The sequence below is a fragment of the Trematomus bernacchii genome, unplaced genomic scaffold (genome assembly GCF_902827165.1).
Source record: "Trematomus bernacchii unplaced genomic scaffold, fTreBer1.1, whole genome shotgun sequence".
NCBI lineage: Eukaryota > Metazoa > Chordata > Actinopteri > Perciformes > Nototheniidae > Trematomus > Trematomus bernacchii.
This window is the reverse complement of record NW_022987778.1, coordinates 272,371-295,126: the sequence shown is the minus strand read 5'-3', so window position 1 is coordinate 295,126 and position 22,756 is coordinate 272,371. Positions and strand designations below refer to the sequence as shown.

Sequence of the window (22,756 nt, the reverse complement as noted above, 5' to 3'; positions counted from 1 at the left end):
ACACCCTTTTCACCCCGGTTACATTTTACATTTGCCCTGTACGATGGGCGCTGTAAGTGATGAAAGTGGGGGATGTTGGCTCAGGCGCCCGCAGCTCACAGCCAAAGTGAGAGAGAGAGAGAGAGAACGGGGGCGCACCGGTACCGGCAGGGATCGTTGTTAGCTTCTGCTGCGCTAACGGATATAAGAAGCTGTTTCTACAATAATGTGGAGGGAGAGTTCTGTCCTGTCAGACTGAGGCTCAGTGAGGTAAAGGACTCTTGAGTGTTTAGATAGTTCACTTTAGTCTAAGTTATCTCAGTGGGTCTCAAACGGTTTGGTCGCAATTTATGTAAACAAATATTTCCAAGGCACACCTTTATAATTATTGGAATAAATAACAACAGGTTTGAAATGATTCCATATACTATAGGACAGTAAACCAAAAATATCGTTTAAAACTGGAGATATTAAAAATATGCATGAATAAATAAATGTTAACTCGGTAAAATAAGATATGAATGAACAACAAAAATAAAATAAGTTACATTTATTTGTTATTGGTTATGTTCACATACTTATTTGATTATTCAAATGCAAACCGATCTTTTTCATATGGGTGTTTAAAGTTGTACCCCCTAGATCTAGTCTCTAGTGCTCAAAGTGCACCAGATTGAAGCATTTTACTTTAAAATGTTCAAAATAATCTTTGCGGGGGGCATACCCCCGGACCCCCCTAGAGGATGTGACGTCCACCCCCCAATTAAAACATGTTCATACAATAATGAATACATTTGAAGCCTTTTTATATAAGCTGTCCACCATGTCAATACGTTTCTCTTTTTGTAGTGTATAGAGGTTTTTCATTGCCAGCTAAAATCTTGCCTAGGCTGGGTTAGAACCAGCCCTGGTGTCATCCCCACAGCACCCCCCATTTGAAACATGTTCCCACGGCTATGCCTTGGTTGGTGATTGGCTAATGGTCACACAAGCCAAAACATCGTTATGACATCACAAAGTGTCCAAAATCTGATCAGCTCATTTTCAGACAGGTTTTTATATAAATGGATCAGGACAAAAAGAGAGAGAATCTTTTTTTCCTGAAGCTTTCAGAGTCTCTTTACACAGAGGGGACATATAGTGATGTAGAAGAGACATGAAGAAGTGGATTTTGCATAATAGGTGACCTTTAAACAGTGATTTTGTTGTATCTCTGGTTGATGAATGTGAGCTGACCTGAATGCCTGAGGGCTGCTGGCGGTGCAGGTGGGGGGTCCTCGGGTGGATGTCAGTCAGGTGGGGTGCAGGGTCTGGTGTGGACCTCCGACTGTGTTGTTGCAGGACGTCCTGGTACGACTTTCTGTCAAAGTTTGTCCTCCACATCAGCACCTAGGGGACGGAGGGACCAGCACAACTTCCATGATTAAAGGTTTTCTACAACAGAGAGTAGAAATGTCACCTTGATGTTAGAAGTTATTGAGTATCGGGAATACAAGGACATAAAGTGGTGCAGGAATGAATTAGCATTTAAGCATTGCTGCTACTTATTTTAAACATTTGTACTACTATGTATGTGTACTAGTTCTATCTATTAATCTATTAAAGTATTATTTAAATACGTAATTACTGCAATACAACATTATATGTTCACAAAACACCAACCTGACCATCAGCTCCCCCCGAGGCAAACTGGTCTCCTGCCCTGGAAAAAGCTACTGTGATTACAGCGCCCTAAAACACAAAGTACAAAATGTGAATTAAAAACCTTACCATGACACAAACAACACCAAGGACTGATGTAGAGAAACACTGGAGCTGATATAACAAAGGTTTTATTGTCATATGCACAGCAGCTACAGTGTAGAAAGGGCAATGAAAATCTTCTGACCTGAGCTCCTCCAACAATGCAACATATATAATAAAATACAAAATAGTGCAAAAGTCTATATACATGTCAATAGAATATGATATGTACAAGAACAGAATATGAAATTAAATAATGTACATTAAGACGAAATTAAATACGGTTTATTACGGTGATAACTATTTATATAAAATTAGTAAATTGCCAGATGATAACAGGAATGTTTATCGAGGCACTTAGCAGAGCTCAGGTGTTTAGCACTCTTATGGCCTGTGGGATGAAACGGTCCCTGAGTCTGGTGGTTTTTGTCCACGGGGAATCACCAGGCTCCCCACGATACGATACTATCGCGATACTTAAGCCATGATAGGATAGTATTGCGATTCTACGATATGCTACGTATTGCGATACGATATATTGCATTTCTGATTTCTTTCTCCGCTGACTCCATCTTTGTTTTGACTAACTTCCCGCCAATCCCACTGACTTTCCCCATGGCCATGACCGCACAAGAAGAAGCTCAGCACCATCTAGTTGATTGAAAAAACAATTGTTACCAAAAACTTTAATTTGGATTTGCAATATGAATAGTTGATATAATAAAATAGCGATACTTGGCGTCCGTGTATCGATACAAAATCACCACGCAAAGTATCGCGATACTCTGCTGTATCGATTATTTCCCCCACCCCTCATGTCTCTGTCTTCATAATGATGTACCTTGTGTCCATGCAGGGTGTAGATGAGGCGCCCCTCCACCAGGTCCAGGATCTTCACTGTGCTGTCGCTGGAGCCGCTGATCAGGAAGTTATTGGACGGGTGGAAGGAAAAACTGTTGATCCCTGCACTGTGGACTGATCAGAGACAAACACACATGAACAAACATTTATTTATTTATTTGTATATTCCACACATGGCAGTTATGTACACTTATACTGGTTGTTTATTTTTATTTGTGTAGCGCATGGTGGAAAGAAGCAGGGAGAAGAAAATCTTATTTTGCCTGCCCCTTCTTACAATTTTTTTTTTTTTTTTAAACCAATAAAAAGTCAGATAAAAGCAATATTCTTTCAGTCACAGTTGCTTACACATAAAACCAGAACACAACCAAAAGACAACTTCATACTGTCTAATCACGCTTTCTTTATACATTTTCTTAAACAGAAAAATGGTCTTACAGCCCTTTAAATCATTCGGCAAAGAATTCCACTTCTTTACGCCAAGAGACACACATCTGCTGAAAATATAATTTCCTCCTATGATGCTCATCCTCTGAAATTAAAACAAATTCGTATTTTCTGGCAGTATTCTGTTTTTTGCTTTATGCATAACTAAAGCCGTCTGTAATTATATTGATTCTTTAAATTTGAACAGCCTTGACTTCATAAATAGTGTGTTTGTTTGTTCTCTAGGTTTCACATTATGCAAAATTAAAACATTTGAGATATTTTGAAGGATATTTCAGGTAATTGTTTTTTTTCTCCAAATGGAATATATTGTAATAAATACCTTGATAGTGCTGAATCAGCTTGTTGGTGCGGAGATCCCAGATCTTCAGTGAACTGTCGGCTCCCGAGGACGCGATGCATGTTCCACTCGAGTTAAAACCAACAAACGTGGCCGATCTGGAAGAAAAAATATTACATGTCACTTGTTAGACGCTTTTATCCAAAGCGACTTACATACTCAATACTGTGGACAATCCCCACAGGAGCCATTTGGGGTGAAGTGTCTCAGGGACACAACGACATGCTGACTGCAGTGGGGTTTGAACCTGAACGCACTATCCCACTGCGCCACACGCCTCCTATCCCCAGGTAACAAGACGGGCGTGTAAATAATACACAACAACCTACTATAAGATAAGATAAGATGTACTTTATTGATCCCAATTTGGGAAATGTTTGTGTTGCATTAGAATAAAAGACAAGGCATTGCACATAAGTAGGAGGAGATTCAGGTGATAAGGTGTGGGGGGGGGGGGGGGGGGGGGGGGGGGGGAGTTACCTTGGTTGGTGATTGGCTAATGGTTACACAAGACAAAACATCGTTATGACATCACAAAGTGGCCAAAATCTGATCAGCTCATTTTCAGACAGGTTTTTATATAAATGGATCAGGACAAAAAGAGAGAGAATCTTTTTTCCTGAAACTTTCAGAATCTCTTTACACAGAGGGGACACATGTTGATGTAGAAGAGACATGAAGAAGAGGGGACACATGTTGATGTAGAAGAGACATGAAGAAGAGGGGACACATGGTGATGTAGAAGAGACATGAAGAAGAGGGGACACATGTTGATGTAGAAGAGACATGAAGAAGAGGGGACACATGTTGATGTAGAAGAGACATGAAGAAGAGGGGACACATGTTGATGTAGAAGAGACATGACAAAGTAAATTTTTTAAGTAATACAACACCAACAGTGATGGCAAAATGAAAGCTAATCATATTATTAGGACACTTTTAGGACTCACTCTGCAGAGTCGGTGAAGCAGTTGATGCAGTGTTTGGTGGACGTGTCCCACAGCCGGACGGTGCGGTCGTCTCCACACGACGCTATCAGACGCCCATCTGGAGAAAACCTGCAGGGAAGAAATCATTCCCTTCTTCACACTGAACTCAACTTAATTTATATATCACCTTTCATGCAAACAAGCAGTCCAAAATGATATAATAAACAACACAAATGTGGAAAATGAATAAATAAATAAAAGTCAATAGAATGACATTTCTTTTCATACATCAGGGATAAAAGAAAAGACAATGTAAAAACCAAGTGTACAAACCAAGGCTATAAACATTACTCCTATTAAAAACCAGATAACATGTTTTCTCTCACTGATTGTGCTCTTATGTTAAATGTTTGTTGTTTGTTTTTCATGTATTGTGTGTTGATATGTGTCCATGTTGATGTTACACAAGGAGCTGCTGTGATGCAAGTCAAATGTCAGACTTGATCTGACCAATAAAGTATTATCGTATCGTATGGTATCGTATAAAAAGTATTTAATTTCCTTAGAAAATATCAACTTTGCTGTTTGAAATTCTAAACATTGAGTTGCACATTAGAGTTTAAGGACTTAAACGTTCTTTGTTCCTGGACGTACTGGATTTGTGGCAAACGGAACAAAAACTAGATTTTCTCATGCTGTCTTTAATGTAGGTAACCTAGCACTAAAAGTAACTGATCATACCCCTTTCACACCAAGGCTTTTCCCGTTCTAGCTCCGTGCTAGAGCTTTTCTGGTTCAGAACCGGTTCTTCGGTTCAGCTCCCGCTCTGTTCACACCGCTCAGAGCCCGACTGGTGCTGCCGCTGCTGCGTCATGACGTCACAGTTTACGTCGCTCACTACAACAACAACAACGGGGGACTGTGTCGGGTCGATGATCGTGTTGCTTTTAATCATACGAAGCCAGATTAAATTAAATAACGACTTCTCCAACCTTATACTTTTCTCCAGAGTGCCGTGGTTCATTGTTTATTAATGTGTTTCAGCGGCATTTACCGACCGCTGCAGTGCTGGCTGCTCTTCCACGGGAGTTTATTCTCCCGTTAGCTCCGGGTTAGCTCACACGGCTCTAAAGTATTCACTGTCTGACTGTCACACAAGCAGCTGATACATATCCCCAGTTCCCCTTAAGTGAATGTGTGTCAGTCTGAATTGACGCCGTTTGGCATCACAACGCTGTTATGAAAGTTTCTCTGGTATAAAATGGGTGATGTTAGCATAGCAACCGAAGCTAAACTGACTATAACTTGACTACTTGTTGCTTTCCTATTGTGGCATAAGCCGTTTTCTACAGGCTTTTTACCGACGTATTTTTCATTATGATTCTACTTGTGATAGTCGGACATGACAACCTGTGCAGCCCATCTATTGATTCCATCCGATAGCTGCTATAATAACAAACAAAACGTCTGCCTGCTCTCCACAATGATCAATAACAGCGAACGGATGGTCAAAGTAAGGTACAAATAAACAGAATCACACGAAGCCTGGTTAGTGTTGCCTGACTTTATAAAGCGTGTTTTTATTTTTACAAGTGTGTGGTTGCGTTCTAGTCACTTTGCTCAGCACTACTGCTTGTTACAACTTTTATTTGCCGTACTCGCCTTAAGTGTTAGCTCAGGTTAATCTCGCCCCCCTCCGACGTAAGCGTGACGTATGCGGTTCCTGCTTCTAGACGGACAACTTTTTGGTGCTCGAAACGAACCGGATTCCGGAGCTATGACGCTGCTCCGCTGCGGTGTGAACAGGAAAACCCGGTGCTTTTCAAGCTCCAGCTCCGAACCGGCCCTGAAACACCGTTGGTGTGAATGGGGTATGAGGAAGCGTTAATGCTGTACCTGGCGCAGCGCACCCAGTTGGTGTGCTGGGTGAGCGAGTAGACGAAGCACTGCCGGTGAACGCTCCACACTTTGACCGACTTATCATCCGACGCCGTCACCAGCCTCTGTCCATCGTGGGAGAAAGCAACGCTGCGTACAGGCGCCGTGTGGGCTTTGAACACTGTGGACTCTCCTTTCCTGTCAACACAGACACAAGCACAACTGATTGAAAACCAGGCCTCATCCAGTCACATATTTCATATTAAGTGCCATTTGTTTTACACATTCAAAGATTACATTACATTACATTGCATTTAGCTGACGCTTTTATCCAAAGCGACTTACAATAAGTGCATTCGACCAACAAGATACAAACTTGAAGAAAACAGAATCATATAAGTACATCAGAGGCCTGTACTAGGAAGCTGGTTCAACCTAACCTGGATATGTTGGAGTTAGCCGGTTGGCCTAAGCCAAAACATACGCGCTGGCGCTAAACTGTACTACGACGCCGGTTATCAAGTGGATCGCTCAAGCCAGCCGTGTCCTATCTAGTTAGGTGCGCGTTCACATGAAAGGGGTGGTATTTGGAGCATTCGACCAATCTCAAACACGGACAAGCGTACTATCAGCGCAGCGTCATACTTCCTGAATGAAAAGTGAACTTTAATATTAGTCAAATATGAAGAAGTTAAACTTTAAACATCCATGACTTAAACACTTTATCCAGGATAAAAGCCACATAGCTGCACCTGCAAGGTGAATACAGCTGGTAAAAGAAAAAGCGTTTGAATGCGTACATTAACAGGTTTATGATATCACTGCCCTGTCCAAGACACGAGTGGATCTGACTTTAATTACATTTGACTCGAGTGTTTCGTCAATTTAATGTGTTGCTTAAAATAATACTTCTGCATACAGTATGTGACACTGTGAGTGTTGCACGGCCAGATACGGCTCAAGAAGCTGACTCAAATAAGGAAATGATACATTATGATGTGATATGATATGAATGATAATGGCACACATCGACGTCTGCACTCACAGTGCCGCGGACTGTACCTAATGTTACTCTGATCCGGTTACTTATGTCGTGGCAGATATTTAAGTAAGCTTTCTTAACGCTAATGTTATAATAGTCAGATTGCTCTGAAGATGGGAGGGGATATTCTATTAATTTTCACGTTCACACAGTCAGTTGATTTTGGCCGGCCGTCTTTCCTGCAACGGCAGTTTTTCTGTATTTCCTCTATCCTGTAATATGAATTGATCGCTTTAAACTCCGCACACGGAGCTCTGATTGGTCAGCAGGCGGTGCTTTCACTGAGTTGATCTCTTAGCCTGCCACCTAACCTGCTCCGGAGCAGGTTTGCCGCTCAGCATAAGTTACCATGGAGATCTAGCCTGCTAAAAAGAGAACCAGCGTCGTAGGACCGGAAAGCCCGAGATTTCCCTGAAGTTAGCCGGCTAAGCGAAAATCCAGCTTCGTAGTACAGGCCTCAGGTGTCATAGAGCCAAAACATTTCAAGTGCTACTCTAGCTTTAGATAAGCCAGTCCTTTATTAGTATATAAGTGCTTTGTTAGTAATTCTTTGTTAGTAATTCTATCGCTCGAAGCGGAGTCGAAAGAGATGAGTTTTCAGTCTGCGCCGGAAGATGTGCACGCTATCTGCTGTCCTGATTTCAATGGGGAGCTCATTCCACCATTTTGGAGCCAGGATAGATATCTTGATTGAAGAGGAAACAGTGACTTGCCGAATGTATTGTTGACATTTATGTTTAGTGTTTATTTTTGGGTTTTTTTCTGTTATAACGCCTTGTGCGGAATGCTTTGGCAATAATATGTTTAAAATGTGGTCATGCCAATAAAGCCTCTTTGTATTGTATTGTATTGTATTGTATTGTATTGTATTGTATTGTATTGTATTGTATTGTATTGTATTGACTTGAGCCTACATGGTGGGGGTCCACAGTCGGACCGTCCTGTCCTTGGAGGAAGTGGCCACCAGGAGACCGGAGGGGGAGAACTGCACCCCAGTGATGAGGTCTTGGTGCCCGACATAACGGAAAGCTCTGGCCTTTGGAGCCAGATTCCAGATCATCAGAGATTTATCCACTGAACCTGAGGCTGGAGGGAGCCAAAAAAGATAAATGGAGAACGTTCAGTCAAGACTTACACACCAGACATGTATTATGCTGATCTGTAACCGGATATCTACTCTAACTAATGGTATTTAAAGAGGTCATTCCAGTGAATAAAGTGAGTTTGTATCGGTAACCTTTTATTGTCTGGAATAAAAGAGCCACATTTAACTAAAGACGTTCTTGTACGTCAGCTTTGTCGTACATTCACTGGTTTAACTTCTGCAAAAGTCACTGTATTCATCAAGTGCATCAATATGCACCATCAAAGTGCCACAAGAATACATCACTGTGACAGAAACCAAGATGCCCATCCTTGAAACAATGTAAATTGTATTAATAATAGATGATCAAAAGTTCAAATTTAGAAAATCAGAAGTTCATAAAACCTTTAAAATGATTCTGCTGTTCTGTTGACACCTGCTTGCTTGAGCGTGATGATGACACATCATGTAAGAGTCACTAGCATGTCACTTACATATTTGTGAGGTTATTACTAAGGATCTTATTTGACCAAATACTACAGAGAAATTATAACATCATTTCACATCAATTTAACTACTTCTGACATTGGCATTAATGTGAAAATGTTAATTATTTCTGAGAGTGAAAATGCATGACACATGTGATAACAGGAAACAATTACACGGAGAATGTGTAAATCTGTGGCAGCAGCAGAAATTACCCAGTTGTTTGCGGTTTGGATTGAAGTCGGTACAGGTGACGGCATCTTTATGCCCCTTGAAGTGGCGCTCTAGGGTTGGATCTTCCTGCAAAAAACAATGTAGAGACAGTCAGGGACACTCCTTTCCTTTGCAGTATAGTGTGCTCAAAATGTTATTTTACATCAAGTTTGTTAAAGGTCCCATGTCATGGCCATTTCTACTGATCATATTTCCATTGTTGAGGTCTACTAGAATAGATTTAAATTGTGCAATTTTCCAAACTCACATTGGTTTCTCATACAGCATCTCTGCATAGTATGTGTATTCACTCTCTGTCCTACACGGCTTGTTGGAGCTCCTGCCCCCCCCTCCCTGTGAGCCCAGTGTGCTCTGATTGGTCGGGACATAGCGAGGCTCGTTGCTGCGAGCCGCTGCTGCGAGCTGCTGCGAGGAGCGGACAGGTTTCCGGGTCGGCGATACAGCGAGAACAAGTGAAACTCATCCTGAGCACACACAAACACTCACAGCCGAAGTAAAAACAATAACGGTACGTCCACACAGCAGCGTTAAAAAAATCTTGGAGGTGGGCGTATCTGAAGCTTGAGGATTTTTTGCAAGCAAGGCACGAACAACCAATCACATGAATCTCCCGCCCGCGACATACGAAGCAAAAAGCCCGAAGTAAACTAGATATAAACTCCCCAAACAGGCGAAAACCTACCACTGTCTCTGCCACCTCCCTCCATGCCTGGCTCCTCCGGTTTATATCCCGGTAGGTCTGGTCATAAAGCACCGGGTGATTGATTCGCTACCGCTAATTTCTCCTCCATTTTTTGGAATATGAGGAAATGACCTGCGGTATGTCTCTCCCAGCATACATGCCGTTTGATTGGCTAGAGCTTGAACTGTCAGATTTGCGTACACGGGATTTGATTGGCTGACGCTTCCACCTCAGCCTCAAAAGTTGAACATTGTTCAACTTTGAATCCTGAAAATCCTGAAAATCTCCGCTCGCCTGCCCACAATGCAGTTCGGCGAAAAGTGAGGGAAAGTGACGTCACCCCATTCAAAGTGAATGGGCAGAAGCGTTTCAAGATTTTTTTAACGCTGCTGTGTGGACGGTCCGTAAGTGTGGCTTGATATTGAGTAAGAAAAAGGTTTATAACGCTGTGAGAATGGGTCTGCGGAGAGCATTTCTCCGCGATCCCAACTCGTCTATTACCAGCGTTCAGGGAGCTCTATGCAAGTCAATGGGGACTCCCTGTTAGTTAGCCAAGGGATCCTGGTGTGTGAGGTGCTCCGCGGATTGGTCCATTTGGGCCAATCCGGTCATTTGTTGTTAATTTGGGTGTTCACACGTCACAGAACCCAGGAAGCAAACAATGGAAAATGAGAAATCTCCAATGAGGCGTTTTGGGGCAGCATAGACAGGTCTTTTCTGTGTTAGAGTTTTACTCGCTACAGGGTGTACTTTGAGGGTTTGTGACTCTGCAGACCGTTTACATGCAGAAAAACCTTCATAACACACAAGGGGACGGGGAATAACTGGAAAAGCATGACATGGGCCCTTTAAAGGTAAGGTGATGTGTCCTGTGTATGACCTATGTGTATTTGTATCTGCGCCCCCCCTGAAATTCAAGGTGTTTTAAAGAAATTATAATTATAAAAAAAAATAAAAAGATTATAATTTGTTTTTGTTTATATATATATATATATATATAGCACCACATTGCAACTAATCTATATCTACTGTCACTTTTTACATTGAACATGTGCTCTTTTATTAAATAAACTAAACGCTTTCATTTTAAGTTGTACATTTAGTGTTTTTGACCCTAAGAAACACTGATGCATTAATCAATAACAATAATCCACAGCTCCTCTCTCTGCTCCAGAGGATTTAAAAATATCCCAATAAACCTGTTTCTGACTCTGATTCTGAAGTAGCATATCATGAAAAAAGCTAACAAGTGAGTACCTCTAAGCTTTACAGTACTTGTATTTACTTTCTAGTCTAGGTTGATGCATAATGTGTTGCTAGTAGTGGAGGGCTGGGCAGGAAATTACTTTGGGTCACTGCATGCCTAGGCTGTCAACACAGTGCATGTGTTGTCTGATAACATTAAGGTTAATACAAAAAGTAAGTCTACTATGCTGTTGATATTTCAGAGAGATCCCAGGGAGTGTTTGCAAGCCCCTCTCAGCAAATCCTCTTAGAAGAGCTGCAGCTAGCAAACTCGCCGACTCAGCTACTATTAGTATTAACCCCATAGAAAGTTATCCACGTAAACACACGTTTGCTCATTAGCATTTACAAAAGTATTAACTTACCAAAACAGAAGCCATTTGCTTAAAAAAGCCACTGTTGTCACTGTCAGAGGTAAAGTAACGTTGCATCCATGGCTGTCAAACAGTGCTCCTTCAGCAACAGTTTCAGACCCGATGTGTCGAGCTCAGATAATACGCTGTTCTCATCAACAGTCCCAGCAACCTTAGAAAAATGTTGAATTCCCGGACTTTTAAATGAAAACTAGGTTTGTTTTTGCATGAAGAGCCGCATAACACACGCTATTTCCACAGCTAATGAGACGTAGCCACCTGTAGCTTGATCCTCATGCAACTAAGAAAGTGATGATGCATTCATGAAACTTGGGGAATATTTTATTTATGACAATCCGAAAATAAAATGCCATTCACAACTTCAAAACACCATTCGCAACAGCTCTGGAGTTGCAGATAAGAAAGGTTATCTACTACAAAATTAGAAGTTTGTCTTTCCAGTCAATTAATTAAGGATCTCCTTATTGAATTGCATGGGCCCAGCTAATTGTAAGTTAGTGAACATTGCATACTAACAAAAAGAGAAAACAAAACAAATTATGAATATCAAGTAAGTGTTTGGCGAAGAATGGCAATTGAAGGAAGAATAGTAAAGACCCAAAAGTGCTTCCAACAAGCCAAAAATCTTGTTTTTTTTTACTTTGTAATGAACGATCCGGTTATTTTCTGGTTTCATGAATGCATCCTGTCATTAAGGTGGAGCATCTTTCGCTGCTAAGCAACTAGCCAGTCATATCATATGAAACTGCATTTACGCGGAAGCGGCCCAGTATCCGCCTCTCTGATTGGCCCATGAAACAGCATCAACCAATCAACATCGAGATTGTTAAACTTCGACATTCATGTTTGGCATTTCGCTTTGAAAAGATGTCGCTTAAACAGGGCATCGGCAATGTGGAGGTAACGTCTGTTTAATGACAATAATGATTATTTTATTGCCCGCTTATTGTTAATATTGCATTATCGATAGTAACATGCACAGCGTGGACAAACAGAAATAAATGTAGCTATCTTAGCATGCTAACTAGTTAGCTATTGTCAGTGTTATGTTACCATATCAACGACAGTGCACCTGTGTCGTTAGCAGAATTAGCTCTTTTAAACCTTAAATGTTTTCAGGTTAACTAAACTACCATTAGAAAGTAATATCCAGTCTGTATTTCTGTTCATCAAGATGACAAAAGCCCATTGTTTTTCCTTCTAGTACTTGAAAAAGAGGATACCGAAAAATGAAAAATATCAACATGTCAAAACAAGGCTGGACACAGGTATGTTGTCTTTGTACAGATTTACTAAAATGTTGTTATCAAGATCATTATGTTATGACTTAATTAACAAATGCCTTATTATGAATGTAACTGTCATTTTTCTAATATAGGTTACAGTCTCTCAAAGTATATGGAAAGACTGGAGGACATGAAAAAAAGTGAGTACCCCATGTGAAGAGGAATTAGATTGTGCAAGTCATTGTACATATGTATATGTCCCATGTTTTATTTTATTCTACATAGCTATATTCACTTTTTGTGATGCATTCATACATCTCAAATGTTTTGGGGTTCGCTGGAGGTTTTGTCAGTTTTTAAATCCGGCTTCTAAAATAACAAATATGTTCATAAGCAGAGTAAAAACTAAAGCCTGAATCAGCAGGAGGTGTTTGAATATGAGTTGTCTTTGACACAGGTGCATTACAGGCTATTACAACGTCTTTAAATGTTAAACTTCTGTGACTTAGATGTTCAATTGATAATAGGTTTCTTATAGATACAAACAGCTTCAATGTCTTCCTACAATACACTTCACAAGGAGCCAGAATTGAAAAGTGCCTCTGTCCATCTGGCTACTACACAGTTCCCGTAGACATTAGTGTATGTGTTTCTTATACATACTTTGAATTCTTCCCAAAGGTGAACAGTTGGTTTGAATAGCAGAAGTGTAAAACTCACAAATGATCGTTCAGAGCAAGATAAGCCTTTGCTGTTTTCTCTCAGATTACAGGTATCGAAATAATGAAATCTTTAAGCGGTTAAAGGTGACAACGTTTGCACAATTGGTAAGTATTAACGGTTATTTCCTATCATTACTGTCCAGCAAGATTGATTTGTTGTTATTTTTAACAGTTATTTGTGTGGCCCTCTACATTTTAGATATCATAAAGAATGCAGTGAGAAACCATGATCCATTTACAGTGCTTAATAATTGATAAACCACTTGTGTAGAGAGTTTGAACAGACATGTTACCTTTATTCACAGACCCCAGGATACCATTCTCTTTGCACTATTTGCAGTTTTCGTTCCTAGCAGAAGCGTCTTAGATTTCTATCTTGTTTTTTACACCAGATACTCCAGGTAGCCTCTGTATCCGACCTGAATGAAAGTGAGATTGACGGTGAATCCCACTGCCCAGAAGGTAAGTAATAAAGTCACTGATTCACTTAACATTGGGAAAATGCATTTATCTCCAACTTCATACCAAATAGCACATTCAAAAAAACTTGACGTGGACTACTGTTGGGAAAATACTGAATGGACTCTTCCAATATGAGAGTAACATGATAACAAAGGTATCCCAACTGTAGCTGTGTACATGACAGGATGTATGATTACCTAGAAGAGCATCAGGACTGTTTTAGGCATATGATAGCTATGTGATTAACATGATGATTCAGCCTCTATGGAGATAGACATATGACAAGCATGCTCATTTCTGACGTGGAGCTCATCTGAAGTAAACATTGAATACTGCTTTCTATTCCTCCATCTTGTGACTGTGTAACTCCCTCTCTTGGATATCAGCATGTGAAGGACACTGTTCAGGAACTAGTTGATGCTCTGTATGTGATGACTACTTCCATTCTGGAGAGGATCAGAAATACATGGATCCTGAGATTGAAGCTCAAGCCAGACCAGTGATATTTTCAAACAACTACTAACATTATCTATCAGTATTCAGTCTCCCATTATCTCCCTCCCTGTTTGCAGATGGTCTGTCCGTGGTCTCTGATGCAGACTTGGACTGTTTGTCTGAACACACCAATGGCAGCTCTCCTCAGGCGTCACCTCTTTCCGATCGGCAGGATGCAGGAGACAGAGAGATGTGTAACTCTGCCCGGTCAACGCTGCTGAGGTACTGTACAGCTCCTAAGAATGTAAAGTTTTGCTGAAAACCTCATACTGTACACAACAACCTATATAATAATAATGAAGCTTTATTTATGTAGCACTTTGGGTTGGGGTGGATGGATGGATGGATGGATGGATAGGTAGGTAGATGGATGGATAGATAGGTAGGTAGATAGATAGATGGATGGATAGATAGGTAGGTAGATAGATAGATAGATAGATGGATGGATGGATGGATGGATAGATGGATAGGTAGGTAGGTAGGTGGGTAGGTAGATAGGTAGGTGGGTAGGTAGGTAGATAGATAGATAGATAGGTAGATAGATAGGTAGGTAGATAGGTGGGTAGGTAGGTAGATAGGTAGATAGATAGGTAGGTAGATAGATTAGATAGAGAAGTACTTTATTGATCCAAGTTTGGGAAATGTTTGCGTTGCAGCAGCATAAAAAACACAAGGCAATGTACTTAAGAGAAATTAAAACACAGAAATAAACAGTGCAAAATATTTCAGAAATAGAAATAAAATGGCATTAAAAAGTTAAAAGATTAAAAATAAGTAAAACAAAGAAATAGACACAAGGAGGTAAAAATTATGATAATAAAAAAAATTAAAAAAAAATATTTCTCTCCGACAGATAAGACACAAGACAACTGAATCGATGCAACAATATAACTTATATATCACTTATAGTTTGACGGACAACCTACATTCAAAATACCTTATACTTATGAACTACTTCACTAGAAAGACCTCTGTACCTGGTATTAATGCCATGCTCTGCCTTTAAAAATACACACGCATATGTTCTCAGCGTCCTCTCCTATCACCTGCGTCCTCTTCCCCCCTGGAGCCCGAACAGGAACCCCAGGAGTGTAACTCTATCTGAGGGCTTTCTGGGGGGCCGGTGCCTCTGTAAAGGCAGAGCTTCAGGTCACCTTCAGCTGGTGGGGAGGACAGATGGAGAGAGAAATTAGGGCAGCGCTGGGGTTAGCTTACACAACGGGGAAAGTGGTCTGTTTCTGCAGAGTTTGGCTCGGCTCCAGACTCACATTAGTCTTCTTCCTCTCGTCTCTGGTTTCACATTAACTGGTTTGACACTTCAACCCCTCCCTCCTTGAAACACAATCAATACTGACTGACTGTTACTGTGGAAAATACAATATGTGTCTAGCCAGCCAACAGGTGTCAATATAAGTCATATATTGGGATTTCTTAGAAGGTAAATCAGCTTCTTAATCAGTGCATAAGGTTGTCTAAGTTGTATTAGACTTAAAATAATTGTTAAGCTACAATACGTATAAAGGCCCGGACACACCGGGCCGATTTCGGCCTTCGATAGATGTCTGGCCGTCGATGAGCGTCCTGTCGCCCTACTCAGATTGGTGTGTCCCGCACCGTCGTGTCTTTTCGGCCGTGCTGACACCTTCCTCTCCCGATTCAACATGTTGAGGCAAAAGAAATCACTCTGATTGGCTGTTCAGCTTAGCGAATCAGTGCATGAGAAGCAAAACGGAAGTGAAGAAGGCACACACAGACAGCTATTATTTTTCATTTTCCAGTACCGCACTAAACATGTTTTCGATTATAAGTCGTTATGTGAAACAGTCTGTGATGGACGAGAGTGAAAATGGAACGCAAGCTATTTGTTGTTTGTATATATCATGCAGTCTGTCTTCCGGTTGCCTCTTTTGAATGACGAATACACACTACCGCCGCCTGCTGGTAAGGAGAGTTATTGCCACTCACGCATGCGCAGTGCGTACGTGCTACTTGGCCGTCGGCTGAAGTCTTTGCGGTGTGTTCCAGTGCGACTGTTGGCCAAGACGCAGGAGACGTGAGGCGACGCAACAATCAGGTCCGTCGGGACGTGTTCTTTGTTGTCAGTTTGGTGTGTCAGGGCCTTAACTGCATTTAGGTTTTATTTATATTTAACGCTATATTTGGTTCAATTTACCAACAGTTTAACTAACTTAAATCTATTGAAACCCTTCACATCAGCCAAAATAACTTTGATTAATTAAATGGATGACCCTTTTTCTTATTTTGTCCCACCTGCATAAGTATGGTAAGGGACTCTTACTTCATAAACAATAATTGTAACACATCTTTTTATATTAATTTACTCTAACTGTTAGTTGCCCCTTTTGTGCATTATTTACATATCTATCTGCCTATCTATCTGCCGATCTACCGATCTACCGATCTACCGATCTACCGATCTACCGATCTACCGATCTACCTATCTACCTATCTACCTATCTACCTATCTACCTATCTACCTATCTACCTATCTACCTATCTACCTATCTACCTATCTACCTATCTACCTATCTACCTATCTACCTATCTACCTATCTACCTATCTACCTATCTACCTATCTACCTATCTACCTATCTACCTACCTACCTACCTACCTACCTACCTACCTACCTACCTACCTATCTACCTATCTACCTATCTACCTATCTACCTATCTACCTATCTACCTATCCATCTATCTATCTATCTATCTATCTACCTATCTACCTATATACCTATCTATCTATCTACCTATCTACCTATCTATCTATCTACCTATCTATCTACCTATCTATCTACCTATCTATCTATCTACCTATCTATCTACCTATCTATCTAGAAGACAAATCAGAGGGATACAAAGACAGTCAAGTTTAACGGTAGCTACACTGATTAGTTTAGTCTGAACAGGTGAGTTTTTATTTGGCGCAGGTGTTGCATCTTTAATATATCTTCCTGTTTGTTTCAGTGTTATCAGTGGGGTGGGGGAGCTGAACGTGGACAGGACCAATCAGCAGACGGAGAATGAGTGTGTGTTCAGCCCTGATCTCACTGACAGGCCGTACCCCGACTGCCCCTACCTGCTGCTGGACGTCCGGGACCGGGACCACTACGACCGCTGCCACATCATCAGCTGTGAGGGGCAGGAACCTGAAGCTTTATATACAATAATATCTGTATTTACTAACCGTGTCTCTCTCCTGCAGCACACAGTTTCCCCATCGCTCTGCTCTCACGTACCATGAACCCCTACACCAAAGACGTGCTGGAATACGTATCCTTCAATACATCTTCATTATTATTAATACACTACTTTATGAAGTGTAATATACAGTATATTGTAATACAATGTACAGATTTGTTATCAAAAGTGGAGCAACTGACATGTAACCCAATAACCCTTAAATATAAATTAAGTATTTTGATTCTGATTCGATACAAACTCCACTATCATTGCAGCAAAGTCAATGTCCTGTTTTAAAAAAGATCACAGTATGCTCTTAACCCACGAGCTGTAGAAAAACGCATCGGGGAAGATCATCATCGTGTACGATGAAGATGAGAGGATAGCGAGCCAGGCGGCCACCATGATGTGTGAGCGAGGATTTGAGAATCTGTACATGTTGTCTGGAGGTAAGGTGTCGAGTCTGCTTCCCTTTAACATTAATGTTATCCTTAATAAAGATATCGTCTCATGTCACATATATATCTCCGCGTTATGCTGGTAGCTGTGAGTGGAGCAAGAGCTAACATTCGTGGATTAGGGAAATGATTCCTTTAATTCCTCTTTTATTGTATTTCCATTTTTGTATATTTATATTTCTTGTAATCATAAAAGTACTTCTTTAGTCGCTCCTACTAATTATTAACCTTATTTGTCTTACTGTGTGTATGTATGCAACATCATACACACAGTAGGGCTGTGCAATTAATCGTATTTTAATCTCGATTACGATTTTGGCTTGCAACGATTACGAAAACAACGTAATCGAAATAAAACAATTATTATTATTTTTTTTTATTTTTTTTTTTTTATTAATAAAAAATAAAAAAACTGTTAACATATTGTTCAAAAAATTGTTTTCAATAAATGGATGTTTTCAAAGTAAATGAATAATCGTTTTTAATAATCGTGATATCAATTATTGACCAAAATAATCGTGATTATGATTTTTGCCATAATCGCACAGCCCTAACACAAAGGCAAACACGTTGTATGTGAAAACCTACTAATAAACCTGATTCTGATGGCAAACTAACATAATATATATATATATATATATTACATTAAAAAAAGTTAGTATTAAAGGTTTCCTATCATGCTATTTTTAGGCATATATTATGGGTCTCAGATATATAAAAAAAATATAAAAGCCATGGGACACAGTTCCGATATTACGTCATATCAGACGCAAATCTGGATCAGCTCCGTTGTTCCCCGTTTTCAGAGATGTGGGTACGGAGGAAAAGAGAGAGGGTTTTATTTTCTGACGCTGCGTGAGTTCCCTGACACACCGGGGACACATATTTATGTATAAAAGACATACATAAGACATCAAAAAGTGCATTTTGCATGATAGGTCACATTAGATGTTTACATTACATTACATGTTACTTGTTAGATGCTTTTATCCAAAGCGACTTACATACTCAATACTGTGGACAATCCCCACAGGAGCAATTTGGGGTGAAGTGTCTCAGGGACACAACGACATGCTGACTGCAGTGGGGTTTGAACCTGTGCTCCCCTGATCCCAACACCAACGCACTAGTCCACTGCGCCACACGCCTCCCACCTTTAACTCTGCTGTCCTCTCTCAGGTCTTAAGGTAATCGCTCAGAAGTTTCCAGAAGGTTTGACGACGGGCTCCCTCCCGACCTCCTGCCTCTCCTCCCCCTCGCCCTCGAAGGGGAAGAAGAGCTCCGTGCCGAAGCCTCCTCTTCAGGCCGCGGAGAAGAGCTGGAGGTTTGCTTCTGACGATCTGAGCAAGATCCAGGATCAGCTGGAGGAGAACCTCGTGCCCAGCAACTCCAACAGTAAGAACACACTCAGAAACGACACTTCATCACAGCTTTGATCAGGCGTTTCCCTGGAGAGAACTCGGTACTACATATGTGTAAAATAGAGCCAAAGTAATGCAAAAAAAACATGCTATCTGTTAGGTTTGATTTATTTATACCAGACGAATTTCCTGAAAAACAAAACCCCTCTTGAGTAAAGTTATCATTCTTGTGTTATTGTAAGCTATGTATTTATTTTTATTTTTATTATAGCTCCATATTGCCCATTCTTCAACTTTAACGTCTTATGTATTGTATAAATATTTGTTTTCCATTTTCTTTTAATGGAGCAACTGTTTCGAAACAGTTTTTCCAAATTAATTGTTCTCTATTGATTTCAAGTGTATCAAATAAACACATGTTCCCTGTAATTTGCACCAAGTTACTGGAACTTCAATATCATCTTGGTCCTTGTGTCTCCCTGTGTGTCTCCCTGTGTGTCTCCCTGTGTGTCTCCCTGTGTGTCTCCCTGTGTGTCTCCCTGTGTGTTTCCCTGTGTGTGTCCCTGTGTGTCTCCCTGTGTGTCTCCCTGTGTGTCTCCCTGTGTGTCTCCCTGTGTGTCTCCCTGTGTGTCTCCCTGTGTGTTTCCCTGTGTGTCTCCCTGTGTGCTTCCCTGTATGTCTCCCTGTGTGTTTCCCTGTGTGTCTCCCTGTGTGTTTCCCTGTGTCTCCCTGTGTGTCTCCCTGTGTGTCTCCCTGTGTGTCTCCCTGTGTGTCTCCCTGTGTGTCTCCCTGTGTGTTTCCCTGTGTGTCTCCCTGTGTGTCTCCCTGTGTGTCTCCCTGTGTGTCTCCCTGTGTGTCTCCCTGTGTGTTTCCCTGTGTGTTTCACTGCAGGCCGGATGTCGAGCCGCGTGTCGTCCGGCAGCTCTCTCACCAAAGCGTCGAGCGCTCGCAGCCGACAGAGTTCCTCCTCCTCCGTAGCAGGGAGGGACAGCAGCAGGGCTCAGAGCAGCAGACCCTGGAAATAACACCCTCATCCACACAGAAACACATGAACAAACATACCTCTGACTAAGAGTCCATTTATTTCATGTTTCGAGCTATAGAACTGTATAGAAACACATCTCTACGATAAATGATTTTAACCATTACACACCTTTTGGGAGAGGAGTTAACACTACACTGAAGTAGAGACCAAAATATTTAAAACTCTAATCAAGACATACACAAATAATCTGCATAATTTAGTTTCAGACTCATCAGCTGCACCGATTTACATCAGACTGAAGTATTTTCCACGTTTTATGTTTCTTATAATATTTAATAAATGGCGTGTTTTTGAATGTTTGCACAGTTTCTCATCTGTGAACCTAAAGCCTGACGGAGCTTTTTTGCACTCTAATCTATTGTTCATGTAACACTGCTCTCATTTTAAACAACCACCTGTTCAGATAATAACTTAACTCTGTGGATAATCTGTTATGTTCTCCTTCTTTTGACATCTTTACGTCTAAAAAAAAAAGGTCACGTTGAACTTCAGCCGCTAGATAAATGTCACGTTTATTGCTGGAGAATCCTTGAATGTTATGATATGAAACTAAGGATGTGCTTAAAAATCTGTGTTTGACATGAGATGTAATTTATATAAATGATGTCACAGAGCTCGATCCATTTTGTAAAATGAAGTAAAGATGTGCTGTATTTTTGTAATTTTCTCAAGTAGCCTTTTTCATCCGCTAATGCTGTTACGTGACTGGTTGCCTTTGTGTGTGTGAAGACAATAATGTGAGTTGTGATCACACTGACTGGTTAGCACACAAACTGTCATAACAACATTGCTGTGACATTGAAGGGAGGAAACCTCACTGCCCACAGATGTATTTGAGAAACAGTTTTGATTGCTAATTTGTGGCCTTTTGTTTTGTTGGCATGGTGGTGACTTATTGCATTTTGTTTTTGCCGTTCTACTCCGAATACACTCACGCAATCTCTTGTTCAGTGCATTTAATGAAACATATGTACTACCCTGCAGCCCTTTTTTGTGATTTCAGGCAGTCTTAACTCACATTAACAATCTTGACACTTGATTTTATTTGTAAATGAATGTCAAATAAAGTGTATCATTGTTTGCTGTATCGGTATTGTTTTCTTGTGTCAATAAGAACAGGGTGTCCACGGGGTCTTAAAAAGTATTAAAAGTTGATAAATCAATTTAGCGAAAATTAAGGCTATTAAAGAGTATTAAAAAATATTAAATGGCATTTTCCAAGGTATTACATTTTGTAGCTTGTTTTCAATAAGTATATAAATTGTCCAAAGAGGTTGTATTCTACAGCAGTGGTTCTCAACTGGTGGGTCGCGACCCAAAAGTGGGTCGCGGACCCGTTTCAAGTGGGTCGCGGATGTGTGAGTGAAGAAAAAAAAAGGTGAAAAAAAAATTTGAATTTTTTTTTTTTTTTTTTTGGGAAAAAAGGCAAACTTTTATTTTGAAGAACCGATTTTCTAACGCAGTGCATGCAGTAGGCGTTGGACTGGAAGTACCGGAGACCATAAACGGGTTTGAAAACTTCTGTCACGTAGTGATCATCTTCTCAATAAAACATCTCTGCTGATGTTTTTTCGAGTCTTCTGGCCAATCAGAATCAAGATTGTTGCCGGAAGTCCCCACGGAGAATAACTTTGCGGTAGAACTATTCTTTATACATCCATGGGTACAACTTCAGATAAAAATGAACACATAATGAAATATGACCCCCGGTTTGATGATTGACAGGTCACAGAACAATGGGAGCTATCTACCCTTACCCACAATTCAATCTCCTCTTTACTCTTCTCTCAGCAAGCTGTCAGAACTAAGTGAAAAACAAACAATGGCATAAAATATTATTAATATGTATGATTTATTTATTTTCTTCTCAGACTGTACCAGAATGCGTAGTTTATGTTAGTATTTCAAAAAATCTCCTGGGGGAGAATCCCCCCAGACCCCCCTGCTGGGATTGGGTTTTCAGCATGTGTGCCTTTTTATATAGTTCAGCTTTGATTCCATCATCTCATTGAACCTTTTTTAAAAGCATACTTTAGTTCTGTGAAGGGATATAAGGGATATATGCACTGTACTTCACTTTTATTAATATTGTATTCTGAAAAGCGTATATTACAGCACGATTTTTTGTTGAATAGATTTGAGTGCTTCAAAATGTTGGGTCGCGATGTATTGACCAAGTAAAAAGTGGGTCCCGAGGCCTGACCAGTTGAGAACCACTGGTCTACAGTGTGCCTGGATGTAATCATTGCGTAGGTGTGTAGTGTGATTCTGTGTAGTTTATTTATGGCATCCCGTTGGATTTGACGTCATCTGAACAGGACATCGCGCGCTCACTGCTTGATAGCGCGCGAAGGTCCGTTTACGCCGGTTGTTAAACAACATCGTTATGGGGAAATGCAAGTTTGCGTCCAAATAGTTGGAAGATAAGGAGGAAGGACAATCAATACTGTATATAGTCAA

At 40.6% G+C, this 22,756-nt stretch overlaps 2 protein-coding genes across 4 annotated transcripts in view; one reads left to right on the top strand and one right to left on the bottom strand.

Annotated features, from left to right (window-relative positions):
* poc1b (POC1 centriolar protein B) overlaps positions 1–11,593 on the bottom strand; it is a 68,951-nt gene extending 57,358 nt beyond the window's left edge. For 2 of the 3 annotated variants that reach the window (XM_034149266.1, XM_034149268.1), the window contains exons 1-9: positions 11,316–11,593; positions 9,005–9,089; positions 8,134–8,305; positions 6,196–6,375; positions 4,321–4,428; positions 3,353–3,468; positions 2,564–2,697; positions 1,642–1,710; positions 1,216–1,368 (exon numbers count right to left, since the gene is read on the bottom strand). In XM_034149266.1, coding sequence (XP_034005157.1) covers positions 1,216–1,368; positions 1,642–1,710; positions 2,564–2,697; positions 3,353–3,468; positions 4,321–4,428; positions 6,196–6,375; positions 8,134–8,305; positions 9,005–9,089; positions 11,316–11,381 — 1,083 coding nt within the window. In that variant the 5' untranslated portion in view covers positions 11,382–11,593. Of the gene's footprint in view, positions 1–1,215; positions 1,369–1,641; positions 1,711–2,563; positions 2,698–3,352; positions 3,469–4,320; positions 4,429–6,195; positions 6,376–8,133; positions 8,306–9,004; positions 9,090–9,270; positions 9,309–11,315 lie in introns of those variants that run through there. The other variant, XM_034149267.1, reaches the window with a different exon arrangement.
* Positions 11,594–12,161: 568 nt separating this feature from the next.
* On the top strand, positions 12,162–21,380 carry cep41 (centrosomal protein 41). The gene is made up of 11 exons (XM_034149269.1): positions 12,162–12,224; positions 12,529–12,592; positions 12,703–12,750; positions 13,316–13,377; positions 13,665–13,734; positions 14,307–14,451; positions 17,217–17,383; positions 17,455–17,522; positions 17,767–17,881; positions 19,070–19,285; positions 20,143–21,380. The coding sequence occupies exons 1-11, from the start codon at positions 12,192–12,194 to the stop codon at positions 20,274–20,276; spliced, it is 1,122 nt and encodes a 373-aa protein (XP_034005160.1). The 5' UTR covers positions 12,162–12,191; the 3' UTR covers positions 20,277–21,380.
* The last annotated feature ends 1,376 nt before the right edge of the window (positions 21,381–22,756 follow it).

What these genes read in the sequence shown, in the direction of transcription:
- cep41 (XM_034149269.1), top strand. Translation starts at nt 12,192, where the DNA reads ATGTCGCTTAAACAGGGCATCGGCAATGTGGAG. An exon ending in ACTGGAGGACATGAAAAAAA is followed by an intron (nt 12,751 to 13,315) that starts GTGAGTACCCCA and finishes GTTTTCTCTCAG; the next exon opens with ATTACAGGTATCGAAATAAT. An exon ending in CCGCTGCCACATCATCAGCT is followed by an intron (nt 17,384 to 17,454) that starts GTGAGGGGCAGG and finishes TCTCTCCTGCAG; the next exon opens with CACACAGTTTCCCCATCGCT.